The sequence below is a fragment of the Pinus tabuliformis genome, chromosome 9 (assembly GCF_031772625.1).
Source record: "Pinus tabuliformis cultivar Carrire ecotype Pingquan chromosome 9, CPIR1, whole genome shotgun sequence".
Taxonomy (NCBI): domain Eukaryota; kingdom Viridiplantae; phylum Streptophyta; class Pinopsida; order Pinales; family Pinaceae; genus Pinus; species Pinus tabuliformis.
In genome coordinates, this window is record NC_142307.1 from 1,733,605,030 (window position 1) to 1,733,621,564 (window position 16,535).

At 34.6% G+C, this 16,535-nt stretch overlaps 1 protein-coding gene across 1 annotated transcript; it reads left to right on the forward strand.

The window, feature by feature from the left end:
• The first annotated feature begins 5,899 nt into the window (after positions 1-5,899).
• LOC149155636 (uncharacterized) lies at positions 5,900-6,310 on the forward strand. The gene has a single exon (XM_089444474.1). It carries the CDS (start codon positions 5,900-5,902, stop codon positions 6,308-6,310), a length of 411 nt encoding a protein of 136 aa, XP_089300600.1.
• Positions 6,311-16,535: the final 10,225 nt, after the last annotated feature.

Below are 16,535 nucleotides of genomic sequence, written 5' to 3' on the forward strand. Positions count from 1 at the left end.
ATGCACTCTGAATCCTATTTCATGTATTATCTTTTTTTAATATATATTATTTTTGGTGCTACATTGTAGCCACCATATTTACAGTTTTGCATATGCGTCTAATTTCATCGCACTTATCTCCTATAGTGTTTTAATGACCCATGCTTTTCGTACCTACATATTTCCACGCTGGTGTTGTAGCGAATTGGATGGCTTAGTTTTGTTTCTAGTATTAATGCTATAGTTTTGTATACATATGCATCTGATTTATTGCTTCTCAATTTCACCTTAACCCATCATTGAACTTGACTATGTAGGTCAAAGGAAATTTTTTTTATTAGGTACTTTTTTTATATATCTTATACTTACATTAGAAATATTTTTATATCAATTCTCTTGTAAATTCAGGGCTATCTAAGCATTATGACCCCGATCCACATGCTTTGTACTCCTATAATGAAGATAATCTTAAGCTAACTTATCTATCAATTAGTTCATGCATTTACACGATATTCTTCATGAATGGGTGGAACTCACTTCCTAGAACAAGTTCACTTTATGCTTTTAAATCCAAATGGAATTATTGGGTTCCTAAATCAGTCGAAAAATTGGATCGGAGGGGTTTAGCCAACTAATCAATTTCAAATATTATTACCAACCTAATCTCAATGGTTACTACATTTCTACTTAGGACATATATATAAAATTTATTTTCTTTTCTTCTATTCAAAACTCTCGCGCCCATGCTACACCAAAGTATAAAACATCCCTTCCATGTAGATATTCTCCACTGCCATTTTCACTCCTACTTGCAGTTTCTTGCAGTTTCATGGGAGTATTTTCATTTTAGCTTCTATTTTTTTTCATGACAGCAATAATTTAGGTTAATAGTTTCTAACACATATTACTGTAAAAGACTCTAAAGATCACTACAAACATCTCTTTATGTGTTTGACGTCACTTGTCCCAACTGATCATCTCAAGACTGTAGTTGTTATTAAACTTAACGTGGTGCATATGCTTTTGGTCTATATATATATATATATATATATACATATATAACAGTGGCACATAATTCCCCTAGCCTTAATACAATGGAGATTGTGTCTTCACCATTGAAAACAAGAAGTTGTATGTGTACATTTGCAACTTTTTTTTTTATAATTTGGCACATGTTTGATTCTACTTTCACTTAATTCTAGCATGTATCTCTCTTTTTTATTGTAATTAAATTCATATACTTTTGGATTTATCTCTACAAACCTCTTAAAAGATTTTGTCTATAGGTTTGCATCAAGCTATTGAGATAAAAACCATCTTATTACCCATAATATCTCTTGAATCATGATTACCCTTTTCTCCTAATATTGACATGCAACAGTGAATTGGTAGTGAAGAGGTCAATACTCCGTACAAATCCAGACAAGTATCATAAACTAGACTTTGATGATAATGATTTCAACCTTATTTCCTCGATATATTTCTTCTAGAAATATGACCATTGTTGCATGCAACATTCAAAATACATGATTTCCATTTCTCCTTTTTATAATATGTTTAAAAAGGGAATGATGATTAATGAACTACTTGAATTGCTCTATTTTATGCTAATATTTGATACTAGTGTTTTAGATATACATCAATCCTATATACTTAAGTGTGAAAAAGTCTATTATTAGCATAATCAAGTCTCTTTGTGTAGTATACCTAGGGAGGATACTATGGGGTACGGGGGGACATACCTAAGGGAATAATGTAATAACATGATGAGACATAGTTAATAAATAGGGTTGTTAACCTCCATAATGTAAGGGATCACAAGTAGTTATGAATAATGTGATAATCCCATCACATTATTGCATTATGTGGGTCAACCAATTTATTTATTAACTATGGTCCATCACATTATTACATTATTCCCTTGGGTACATACCTCTGTACCCCATAATATCCCCCCTCAGTATACTACACTTTATCCCAATTGAACATAAAATTTGATTTTACAGTTACCTTCATTGTAATCTTCATAATTTTTACCTATTCCCTTAGAGCATCATCACTGCCCTTATCTACTTCCATACCTCTACTATTGTAAATGATGGTAATCTAAGGGTTAATCTAGGGTATTTCCTTGTGTATGTACTCCTTATGATTCCTTTCTTTTCAGAGCATTGTCTCAAAGCTATTAAGGACAATCAATTGTCTTTAAAAAAGGATGTATTTTATTATGTATGTATCTACTCTAATTTAAGGAGTTGAGTTATCTTTCTGCACTGAAGATTGTTGTAGGCAGCCTTTGCTGAGGTGGGTGCTTTTAGTGTTCAATAATTCGAGTGAAAATGTTCCTTAAATGGCTCGATTTTTAGTCATGTGTTGTACCTATATAAAGTAAATTTCAAGACAAATAAAGCCCTTATAAGGTTAAGCCAACCCTCAACTGCTCAAAGAAGACCAAGAGGGTTTATCATCTAGTTTTAATGCTTCCCAACCTATTTCACCATGACAAAACTCAATTACAGAGGCCTATCATTTCTTATCATTCATTCATGTACAAAACTTGGAATGTGGCTGCTAAAAATTCCATTTATGGTGAATTACAATTATCTGTGTTTTGTTATTCAATGTGAAGAATATATATATATATATATATATATATATATATATATATATATATATATATATATATATATATATATATATATTCACATTGAATAACCAAACACAGTGTTGAAGTTTAGGACTCATGCAAAACCCACTGGAAAATCAATGTGTATCAATTCATTCATAATTGAGTCTTAAACAAATTTCTAGAAAACATTCACCTTTATTTCTCCCCAGGTTTATTGTTGAAATTGGTTTTTTCCACTATTGTATGAAAGGCTTTAGGTAAAAGCATGGAGTTCTTTTCCTATAGGTTGCGGGAATCTCCATCTATGGATCATAAAGATAGGTAAGTATTCTATCTACCACTTCTACAGTCCAAGTCCAATCTAGGGATAGACATAACCCTACGTGATAATAATAATAATCAAGAATCACAATTTTTTTAATGGTATGCTTATGTAGCCACCATTACATATTAATTTCACTTAATGTAACTATTGCATTATAGTTGTGTTTTACAGTGACGTTAGGAAACACATCTCGGATGTAACCTACCTAAACCTAACTTATTACACTTAGTTTCATTTGCATCACACCTGAAATATTTTCTCCTACAGTAAATCAACCATTCTTTTTGTTAAATTTATGAAGTTTACATGTCTCATTTTAATGACCAGTAATTACACTTTTTTTTTTCCAAGCCCATTGGGTCTAAGAGTTGAACCTAGGGTTGTGATACCATGTTTCATGTCCCCCTTTTCAAGATATATATATATATATATATATATATATATATATATATATATATATATATATAAAATAAAACAACGGTACCATACATATATTCTTTAATCATTGGCTCGTATCATCTTGTTCCACACATAATTACTTTTTCCCGTATAATTGTTCTAATGTTAGGATTATATAAATAGTTTAGCTAGGTAGCAACCTTAGTTCCCATTGCTTAATACATTCAAGTTCTTAATCAATATTTTTATCTATCACTCTAACTATATATGTGTGTGTGTGTGCGCGTTGACCTTTATATGGTTATACTCTCCTCACATCTTTAATATTTATATCCTTCACTTACCTACACCCTAACCATTTCTGCACATTCCTTTTTATGATGGGAATTTCCACAATCATTGTGTTATATATATTTAAAATCTATACGACCCTCCTTGTCGTTTCACCCATACATTGCGTGGTTTACAATGGAGATTGGAGTATGTCTAATAGAGTTATATGCAAAACCCTATCCATCTTATTACTATATATTATGTTATATACATTCAACCCATAGTTATAAACTTCATTCATATCAAAACTAGAATTTTCGGACAATGATAAATTCGATGCATGTATTTATGCTCCATACCTTCGCCTTGAAGAATTAACCATACTATCTATGATTTCCACCAATATCTTTGTCACATGGGAGCCATGTTGTTAGGTCCACGAGCTGACACAATTATGCGTGACGAGATGAGTCAGAGGAAAAATTGGTTTTATCCGACGATGGGCGACATCGGTTAAATGTGACTAGTGCTTAAATTGGGTGAACACACTGGGAGACCCACATTGGGCAACCAGTTGGGCGTGCACGACATGGTGGGTGAGTAAAGACATGGATCAATAAACCATAAACACAAATTTGGCTAAGTGTTGGGCAGATGGGGAGTTGTGGAGAATTTATAGGAAGCAGGCATAATGGTTGGGTGGATGTATGGTTGGGCCAATGTAATGTTTGGGCCAATGTACTAAAAGGGTGTGACATGATGGAAAGAGACGTCGACTTGGAGGAGGGTCGAGCCCCTCAAACACATGGGTGCCCATATATATATAGGAGGATGACACAGAGATTAAAAAAACCAAGTGAACTCAAGAAAGTGAGCATCCATCAAAGGAAGGGTGAACAAGAAAAATGATAAGGCAAGGGCGAAGGCAGCAGGCGGGTAAGGGTAGGGTCGGCGATTGAAGCAGCCGCAATCGGAAATCTAGAAAAGCCACATGTGTGGTCTCTTTGACATGAACATGCAGGCGCACATGACCCAACGTGTAGATGCGAGCACACAGACACAGAAATGTGGGCACACAGACATGGTAGGAAGAACATGGGTGCAGGTGGGCGTGTTGACATGGGAGTTGGGCGTACGACCCGATGAGAGGATGCGCGAGCAAGTTGGGCACATGGACACGAAATGTTGGGTGACTCGACCCAGCAGAGGTTGCAGGGCACACAAACATGACAGGTGGGCAACCCGACCCGGTGAGCGACCCGACCTAGTGGGAAAATTGACATGGTGGGCAACCAAGTTAGAAATTAACGCAAGTTGTAGGAGGTGACTTGAGGACTTTTCTAAAGGGAAATTTGAGGATTCCAAGCAAGATGGAAAATTTTCTAAGTGTGTAGACTTAGCTACTAACTTGTTTATTATATACTTCTAAAATATTGAACTATTATTACTCATACAAGAAGACTCTATATTGGGGAGTTTCCCCTCCCATTGAAGAAAATCGTATTTCCACTATGCATACATGATGAAATGGTGAATGTATGAATGTTTATTTTTGCTGTGTTCTAACACTAAGTAGAATTGGAAGAAAATAAACTATGTGTTTAAGAGTTAGGCGTATTTCATACTCACATGTATTAGTGAAATGATAATGTGTAGCAATGTCTTACCTACTTATGTGCGGTTGAAAGACTACCACCAGTATAGGTGCATGACAGTTGGTATCAGAGTCCATTGAAGGAAAAAGAGAAGATATCACTACACTTAGTGCGAAGTTGGTATAATACTTCCCGCATGGCTTTGGTGAAGAAGTTCGACAAGGTCAAGTAAAGAGTTGACGTTGAACGACAATGAAGTGCATGGTATTTACTAGATCACAAGAAAAGATGATGGTTGATCAAGTGGAAGAACCTCAACTTCTGACAGGTGAATCTAGCAAGGATGCCAGAACAGTTTTCATGGATAAGGTATTGGACAAGATGGAGGATTGAGCTTCTAGAGTGGTTGCACTAGAGGTCGAAAATGTTGAATTTCAAGAGAAGTTCACGAAGCTAAAGGAAGAGCATGAAGACCCCAAAATCCAATACGAGTATAAAAAGTGATTGTATATGCAAACAGAGAAAGATCTCAAGGACATAGGAGCTACAAAAGACCACGGTTTGGAGGAAATATTGAAGTAGGAGAAAGCACTTGATGATGCTCAAAACAAGATACCTGTTTTGAAGAAAGTAGTTGGGCAAGGACCTATTGGAGGAGTTTCCCATGTGAAAGTCAAGGAACCTAAATCTTATGATGGGATGAGGAGTGCTAAAGCTCTTGGAAATTTCTTATGGGATATGGAGCAATACTTGGAGCACTTGGGCTTACCTGATGATGAAGCCAAAGTCAAAGTAGTTGCTCAATTCTTGATGAAGGATGCTAAGATGTGGTGGAGAAGGAAGATGGATCATATTGCCAGTGGTGATGTTGATGAAATATCTACTTGGGATGACATGAAGAAAGCTTTACAAACTCATTTTAGCCCACAAGATGAGACTTGGGATGCAAGGACGAAGATTAAGTACATGAAGCAAATAGGAAGTCTACAGGCATATCAACGAGAATTCTCGAGTGCGATCTTGGAGCTACCTGATATGGCGGAAAAGGAAAAGGTGTTCAATTTCATTATAGGATTGAAACCTTGGGCACATAATCAGGTGAAGAGGTAGATTATTAAATCACTAGAAGAAGCATTTGTTGTAGTTAATCGTGTGGTAGAACATTATGATGAAGGGACCGAAGAGAGAAATAAGAAGTCTAATAAATGAAAGGAAATGTCTACAAATGAAGGGCCTTCGAGATTGAATGACAAGTTGAAGACGAAGAAGCCTATGAAGTGTTGGATATGCGAAGAACCCCACATGATGAAGAATTGTCCTTCAAGACCAAAAGTGGCAGCAGTAGCACAGGCCGATGTGAAGAAGAAGAAAGAAGAACCATCTATTAGAGTGATGCAAATTATGGGAGCTACTATGGCTACGAAAGTAGTCTCACGACAAGATCCTAAAAGGAATAAGCTGGAGTATGTGGAAATGAAGATTGGGTAAGGCACTGTAGTCACAATGGTGCATAGTGGTTCAACTCATTGCTTCATGAGGGAAAAAACTATGAGGAATATTGGGTTGAAGTTTATACAACCTCAAGAATAGTTCAAAGTAGCGAATTCTGAACCCAATTCAGTGATTGGTATAACAAAGAAAGTGGATCTGTGCATAGGTGAATGAACTAGGAAAGTAGATTTCACGATTTTGCAGATAGACAACTATGAAGTTGTACTAGGTATGAAATTTATGAAATAGTTTTAAGCTATGATGGTGCCACACATGAAGAAGTTGTACATTTATGACAACCACACTGATGATCCTATAGGGGTATCAACCATGGGAACTATGACAACTGAGTGTAAATTGAGAGTGATGAACGTGGAGGAAGTCAAGTGGTATGAAGAAATCCATAAGAGTTTGCATTCTGTAGATGAGAAACCTATGGAGAAGTCACAAATTATTAGACCATTGTTTGATAGTATCTTAGATTTGATGAGGAGACTAGAGGCAGTGGAAGGAGATGAAGATGCTAGACCCGAAGTTCAGGAGGAAATTCGGGAAGCATACATGCAAAGATTGGAGGAGGAAGATCGAGACAGGTGGATTGAGATATTAGTTGAGGAAGAGTGAGATCCTTCGGCCTCCACTTCCCCCCTCTCTTCTTAGATCAACATGGCGATGAGGCTCATTGTTAGCTGCTCATGGCAGTGAGTCTCCTATATTTTGAGCAGACATTGGGGCGAGATGGACACAATTGATAGTAGGATGCAGAGATGAGTCATGATGATGTAGGGGGCATGCATTCTTGTGGAGGTAATGTATGGTTGGATTAGATACCCAACTAGTCACAAACACGAGGGGATCAAGCAAATTATTTTCGTGCAAAGTTTGGAGGATCGGTAGCATGAAGCAGGTCATGGGTGGATAAATATGGTGCCCATACTTATGGATTGGTCTTGGCGATGATGGTTGTTGGGATGGTGTTATCGAGGAAAAACTATTTTTAGAGTGGTGGAGTATGTTACATCCATAAGCTGACATAGTTATGTGTGACGAGACGAGTCAAAGGCAAACTCGGTTTTATGCGAGGAGTTGTGCAAACTCGGTTTTATGCGAAGAGATGTGCAAACTTGGTTTTATGTGACGATTTATACAAAGGCGAACTAGATTTTATGGGATGAACAATTAACTTGGGTGAACACATCGGGTGACCCACATTGGGAAACTGGTTGAGCGCATGTGCCTAGGGTGAGTCGACATGGAAGGCAAGTCCACACGAGGGTCAAAAAACTGCAAAGGAAAATTCGCCTAAGTGTTGGGAAAATGGGTGGACATGGAGAATTTATAGGAGGCCGATGTAATGGTTGGGCTGATGTATGGTTGGGATGATGTGATGGTTGGGCCAATATAGTAAAAGGGTGTGACATGATGGAAAGAGAGGTCGGCGTGGAGGAGGGTCGAGCCAGTCAAACACATGGGCGCCCATATATAAATAGGTGGATGAATTAGAGATAAAAAAAGCCAAGTGAACTCAAGCAAGTGAGCATCCATCAAAGGAAGGGTAGACAAGAAAGAGAATAAGGTAAGGGTGAAGGCAGAAAGTGGGCAAACCGTAGGGCTGAGGTCTAAAGCAGCTGCAGCAAAAAATATATAAAAATCGCAGGTGTGGACATTTTGACATAGACACGCGGGCACACAGACCCAAACAGGCAGGCGCACAGACCTGGCGGGCAAAATGTGCGGATAGTTTGGCACGTTAACACGAGAGTTAGGCATATGACCTAGCGAGCAGATGTGGGCGCAGGTTCAATGCATGGACACGAAAGGTTGGGCGACCTAACCCGACGAAGGTTGTAGGGCATAGGCGGGCGTGCAAACATGACAGGTGGGTGACCCGACCCAGTGAGTGACCCGACTTACTGGGAAACCCGACATGGTGGGTAGTATAGTTGCAGATTGAGGCAAGTTGTAGGAGGTGACTTGTGGACTTTTCTAAAGGGAAATTTGAGGTTTCCAAGCAAGGTGGAAAATTGTCTAAGTGTGTAGACTTAGCTACAAACTTGTATATTGTATACTTGTAAAATATTGAACTATTATTACTGATACAGGAAGACTCTATATTGGGGAGTTGCCCCTCCCATTGAAGAAAATTGTATTTCCATTGCCCATATATGATGAAAAGTGAATGTATGAATGTTTATTTGCTCTGTGTTATAACACGAAGTAGAATTGGAGGAAAATAAACTAAGTGTTGAAGAGTTAGGTGTATTTTGTACTCACAAATATTGGTGAAAAGAAGGTGTGTGGTGGTGTCGCACCTGCCTATGTGCGGTTGAAAGACTACCACCTGGATAGGGGCATGACACATGTGATAGAAGTAGTGTCAGTGGTTCAAGAGGGTGGAAAAGTATGAATGGTGAGAATGGCATATGACCATCAAAAATTTACTCTTCTCCTTCATAACCCTAGCTCATTTTTCCCTAAGGGTTTCGAAATGTGATGTTTAGTTGTCATTTTCTCTACTTGGATGCTTCTTCACTATGCTGCCTCGGCCATAATCTACAAAAGTTTCCTATAATGGTTTTCAAGCCACAAATTTGGTTGGTCACCACATGTCTTCTCCACTAGCCCAATCCTCCATTAAGGTTATAGGTATCTACATTTCTTTTCTTGTTTTTAGGACAATTTCTCCTCTTTTAACTATTTTTTTATACTATTAATGATTCATGATTTTCTACTCACAGTTATACTATTTCCTTTTTACAAATTCGAGGTTGGATTTTCTAGCACTCTTGTACCGGTTCTATAGTATTGTTCCTAAATCTCATTTAAGCATTATTAATTTCATGGTTTTGATGTAATTCTTCTTCGACCCACACTTGTTATCGATTTTTCCACCTTTCCACCCTCTTGCCAGATTTTCTGGGATCTTATCAGTTGCGACCCTTTTCTTCTTCTACATACGTTATGAAATGGCTCTCCCTTGCATTTCATGCTTTTCAATGTATGGAGGAAAGGTAAAACAAAGTTTTTGAATTACTGATTGTGGTTTTATCTCTTTATACATTTTTTTTCCTTTTTCCTTACATTACTTTCTTTATTCTTGCATGACGAAATGCTTCTTCTTCTTCAAGTTGGAAGGGTACTAACTCATCACCTTAGTCTTCCATTGCTGGTCTACAAACCACATGCAGGTAATAGCAGTGTTTGTTACTCAATGACTCTACTTATTGGATAGTTTCCTATGATTATAGTGTGGAATATTCGCTTGTGTCATTATTAAAAGCTACCTACTTTTGTGAAAATATCTCTAGTGCTTCTACTATAACAGTGGAAGGGAAGCAATGACGCATGCAAATGCTTGGAATAGTTCACTTCCTTGCACTGTACCCATACTTGTTCAGGTAAGGAATTAATTGTCTATTTCTTCCATCATCCCCATACAGTCTTAAACATCACTACTTTTTTTGTTTTATTTTCAAATGTAGCCTTGCCTTACTTGTTACTGAGAATATCTTTTTTCTTGACCTATAGATCTTCAATGCACTTCTCAATTGTTCTTTACTGCAATGAGCACAACACCGACAACTAGGTTACATTGGTTCAGTAACCAGTAGGTTAGTTCCAATTTTCCTTACTGAGTTTTACCTCGATTAGTCTTTCGGTGTATTTCCTGGGTGAAGGTATGCGACATTTTCCAGTGTACTCATCATTACAATTGTTTTAAAATCTCATTCAATTTATGAAACAACTAGTTCGAGTTATAGTTTCCTTTTATTTTTTATTTAGGGCTCATGATTATGGCGACTCTACTTCTTGTCGACACATTTATTATAGCGATAAATTGTAGGATAATCCCCTCCATAAGTGGGAATATTGGTAATAATTTTACTATTTTTGTTTTTTTTTTTTTAATATTTGAAAACGATGCACACTCTGAATCCATTTTATTGTTTTTGGTGCTACACTGTAGCACACCATATTTACAGTTTTGGATATGTTTCCAATTTTGTTGCCCCTATCTGCTATAGTGTTTTAATGATCCATGATTTTCATAGCTACATATTTCCACGCCGATGCTACAATGAATGGCATGGATTAATTTTGTCGGTAATATTAATGTTAAAGTTGTGTATACATATGCATTCGATTTATTTCTTTTGTATTTCACCTTAGCCTATTGTTGAACTTGACCGTGCACATCAAAGGAATTTTTTTTTTTAATTAGGTTTATTTTTATATCTTATACTTACATTAGACATATTTACATATGGATGCATATTTTTTGTCTTAAAACTTATTCAATTCTCTTGTAAATTCAATGCTATCTAAGCATTATTACCCATGTCCATATTGTTGGGTAAAATTAATTTCTTAATAAAAAAAACTAATCACATAAACATTAATTATGAATCTGAGGAGCGTCTTTTTATTTCAAGGAAATTGGCAAAATATATGCATAAAAATACCAACAACTAACACTGGTTTTATATGATTATGTTCTATACTATCAAGCTCATTCAACAAGAAATAAAATTTAAGACTTGAATAACAAAACTAAAATTGAAAAGAAGAAAGTAAATGACAAGAAATGTAATTATGTTAATCACACAACTTGAACCATTGCTAAATAAAACCACACATTGTTGAATTGGAAATTTAATCTATTGCACCCAACATAATTGAAATGCTAATCTAGAGTAGTAAATTAAATGAAATATAGAAATTGGATGAAATAACAAATCTAGAAAATGTAGCAAATCATCAAATTACTTGATTAAAATGGAAATTTACTTTAAATAACAATGATTGAAATTCAAAGAAACAAGAACACAACTACACCACTGTAGATGTTCAAGGCAACACCTCATCCAAGGTAGTGGGCCCAACTGCCCAAGACTCAGCTCCGCCTTGAGAAATAACTCATATTAGATTAGAAATAACATATGTAGAACTCAATGGATAACTTCCTTCATTAAAACATATGAGATAAATAATTACAGCATAATGAAGTTTTTAGTTTTCCTCAAATTCAACAATTGTTCATTTGTCATCTGTCATCTCTTATCTCTTCTTCTACATCCTATCTAATAATTTTCCATCTCCTATCTCTTAATTATCCATCATTATCCCCCATTATTCCCGCCAATTATCCTCTTCTCTTTGATCTCTATTTTCATTTAAATACACAGAGAGCAAAGGGAAGTTAAACAAAGCTGATTATAAATGATTTCCATTACAATTTTGTATTGATTACATAATCTTAATAAACAAGATCAGATCTCAAAGATCTTTCCATTAACATTCAGCAAGAACAAGCCGAATTTGGTATTTCAATTGGAAGAATTTGGAAAATGACCACAACAACAAATCAGAGAAAATCACCTTCGAAGAACCTTGCATTTCTCTCAATCCAAACTGAATTTTAGAGAACTACTCACAATGGAACTAACTTGGTCTGTTCTGTGCAAAACCGATGTCTTAGATTTTCAATATTATCCTTAATTTGTCGGAACCATCAAATGAAAAACTGTCACTTCTTGTTCGAGCAAATTTCTGAGTTGGAATATTTGATTATGAGTTGGATATCATATTTTCAATATGGAAAAGATCTTGGAGGCTAAAATCATGAATGATGTTACAACAAATTCATTAATAAACAATCATTGGTAAAATCATGCATAATAATCATCAATTTATTAACAATAGAGAATAAATAATATTAATCCGTGAGAGCATAAATAATTATAAAATAGAATTATATGATAATTTATGATAAACGATGTAATGAAGAATGATAGAAGTGGATGAAATAAAAGTTAAAAAGTGATAATAATAATGACAAATTAATGGCCCAATATACCCCCAAACTAGATATGTTGCATGTCCTCATGCAACCCAAAGCCTCTATATTAACCAATACAAAAATGTTCATCCCAACTCATGAAATTGATGGAACAAATGACTTCTTCCTCAAATAATGAATATTCAATCTTCAAAATGTTGATGAAGAAATAACAATTTTCACATTGACTTTCAACTATATGTATGAAGGAAAACTTCATTAATCATTTTCTCAAAAACTACAAACCAGATTTTGCTAAAATTTTGCAAGTGGATTTCTACTATATTAATGCTTATGTGATCCAAAAATTAGATCATTTTGATCCATGAATCATGAGATATAAACAAAGTGGTTATAGGTGACAGTGCATGATTTCTGAAATTTTACAAACTAATTTAACATGAAATATTCTGGGTTTGTGTATTTTAATGATACCCCTTTGCTTTCCAAAAATCACAAGAATTCAGTTCATTGTTTTAAAGATACACGAAATCAATTTCTACACTGTGTAAAAATGAAATTGTATGCGTTAAATGAGAAAGAAATTAGAAAACATCCATCATGTGTAGCAATTCATACCCCAAACTCAAGAATTAGCATGCCTTCATGCACTACTAGAAAACAAATTGATGTGGTTGCTACAATCATTGTTGAAATCTATGCTTGGTGTAAAACAACATGGAATAAGGGAGGTTTTGAGAATGAATAAGGAGATCGACGTATGATGGCATGGTCATAATAAATAAATGAATGAAAGTAACACTCCCCCAAACTTAAAGCTTCTATGTCTTTGAAAAATGGGATGTGGTAAAGATATGGAATGAACGATGATAAATAATGCTCAATGGATTTTCATTAAATTCTCCTAAACTTTTAATAAATCAGAAACTTATGCTATTTTAACTCAAGTTTTACCTTCGAAAAAATGTGGAATGACATGTATGGAATGACATTTGTTGAATTTGTTGCTAAAAGTGATGCAAAAGGTGCAAGCTATGCAAGCACATCCTGTTTGAACAATTTTTTGTGTTCGTGAGTTGCTCGAGCCACTTTTGTTAGTTGCAATAGTGCGGGCTCGCTACGAATAGAGTTGCCCCCCATGCTTGTTCTTCTCCTATAAACACTTCACTATTCTGCATGCAATTTTCTTGAATCCATAGTTTTAGTTTTGAACAACAACATATAAGCGCATGCAAAAAAATTCAATCAGAAAAAAACGTTTGTATAAATGCAATAACAATATTTTGTCAAATCAACAAGTTATGGCAGAGTTTGGAAATTATTATGCATGCTATCCCATAATGCATATCTTCCCCCTCCAATTAGAAAAGGCCGTCCATGAACATAAGCATAGGAAAAAGGGAAAGGATGTTGAGGATCCATAAATGTAGTCGAACAATCAAACAAGGTGATGTAAAATACGCAAAAGCAATCAGAGAAGTACAAGTCATGAAAATGGGAAATGACTGTAAAAGGAATAAAACAGAGGATTGATCATTATGCGAAGAGATATTTCCTTAGGTGGAAAAATGTGATGAAAGCATGACCAACAATAGATGATAATGATTGTTGGTATCAATTGATTGGAAAATATTGATATAATGCATACAAAAGTATAGTTTACCATGCATATCGGTTAATAGAGTTATAAATGTTGTTCAAATGGTAAATTCAACTTTAGAAATGAATCAATAGGAAATAATAGGATAAAGAATATTTGGCAATGTAACATAGCACTTCAGTACCACAAGCAGAGCCACTGCTGCCAGTAGGAATTCATAGCCTCTACAGGGTTGATTTTTAACCAAAAAATGAGCCAGAGTCCTCAATTTAGTATCTAGATGGTTTTATTTTTTTATTGCTATAAAGAGACCATTGTTCTGGCATGGTAACCATATAATCATAGTTCCATTCACTGATATATGACAAAGTGATCAGGCCGGCTCGTGATGAGACCTCCTGTCCTTCTGACAGTTTTGACTATCTAGAAGGTCATTACCCTAGTGTGGTGGCCATAATGGAATGTCAATTGTTACATCCTTATGATCATAGTAGGCTGTCGCGTGATGATACCCCCTATCCTCGTTAAGAATATGTGTTTCATTTTCATATTTTTATGTTTTTATTGTTAAGGAAGGGAGGCTCATTTACTCCTTAAGATTCAGGGATGACGTAAGAAGTTAAAAAAATGCAGATGAAATTTATGTTTTTATCCGTATATCATCATACCAAAGGGATTTATCCATTGATAGTGTGAAAGATAAACCGACATGGTATTAAGATAATAAATCATTTTATGATATGTCCAAGGAGAAGATATTTAGCTAGTCATTATATAGTTGAACCAGGTCAGTTTCATAATAAAGATAACCATAAAAGGTTTTACAAGTCATAATCGTATTAATATTACTATTTTTCCTTTATCTTGGGTACAAATTCCTGATCCAAACAGATGGTTTTGGTAAGAAAACATAAAAGAGAAAGAAAAATGGCAAAAGGAATGACCAGCGATGAAATAACAAAGATAAATCATAGTTATTCATCCTATCGATTTAAAGAATAAACACACAAAAAGAAAAATCGGGGTTGTTCAATTGATTGAACAACAATCATTCAATCGATTGAAAAACAATCATTCAATCGATTGAACAAAATTGAAAAAATGCAAAAGGTGTTGTTCAATTGATTGAACAACAATCGTTCAACCGATTGAACAACAAAATCGTAAAAATGAAAAAGTGTTGTTCAATTGATTGAACAACGATCGTTCAATCGATTGAACAGTAAAATCGAAAAAACACAAAAAGTGTCATTCAATTATTGAATAACAGCCGTTCAATCGATTCAACAACAAAATCGTAAAAACACAAAAGTGTTGTTCGATTGATTGAACATCAATCATTTAATCGATTGAACAACAAAATAAAAAAAATGAAAAAGTGTTGTTCAATTGATTGAACAACCATCATTCAATCGATTCAACAACAAAGTCGTAAAAATATAAAAGTGTTTTTCAATTGATTGAACAACAATCATTCAATCGATTGAAGAGAAAAATCGTAAAAACACAAAAAGTGTCGTTCAATTGATTTAACAACAATCGTTCAATCGACTTGAACATAAAAGCACCAAAATTGTTGTTCAATTGATTGAATAACAATCATTCAAATGACTGAACAACAAACACGCAAAAAGTGTTATCCAATTGATTGAACAACAATCATTCAAATGAGTGAACAATAAAACAACAAAAGTGTTGTCCAATTGATTTAATAACAATCGTTCAAATGATTGAACAATAAAACAATAAAAGTGTTGTTCATTTGATTGAATAGCAATCGTTCAATTGATTGAACAACAAACACGCAAAGAGTGTTGTTCAATTGTTTGAGAAATAATCATTCAAACGATTGAACAACAAAAAAAATGGGAACAAATAAGTGTTGTTCAATTGACTGAAAAACAATCGCTCAATCGATTAAACAACAACACACACACAAAATAAGTGTTGTTCAATTGATTTAACAACAATCATTCAATCGATTGAATAACAATACACACAAAAAATAAGTGTTGTTAAATTGATTGAACAACAAACTGTTTAATTGATTGAACAACAACATGCACACAAAAATAAGTTAGTGTCGTTCAATTGATTGAAAAAAAATTATTCAATCGGTTAAACAACAAAATATGAAAAAAGAAATTTGTGTTGTTCAATCGATTGAACAACAATCGTTCAATTGATTTAACAACAATCGCTCAATCGATTGAACAAAAAAATACGAAAAATGAATTTATCGATGTTCAATAGATTGAACAACAATCAATCAATCGATTGAATATAAAAATACGAAAAAAAAAGAAATCAATGTTTTTCAATAGATTGAACAGTAATTGTTCAATCGATTGAACAAAAAAATACGAGAGAAATAAAAATAAAAAAATAAGTGTTATTCAATGGATTGAACAACAATCTTTTAATCAATTGAACAACATAAGACA

Coding starts and splice junctions, on each gene's coding strand:
- LOC149155636 (XM_089444474.1), top strand. CDS start 5,900: ATGAGGAGTGCTAAAGCTCTTGGAAATTTCTTATGGGATATGGAGCAA.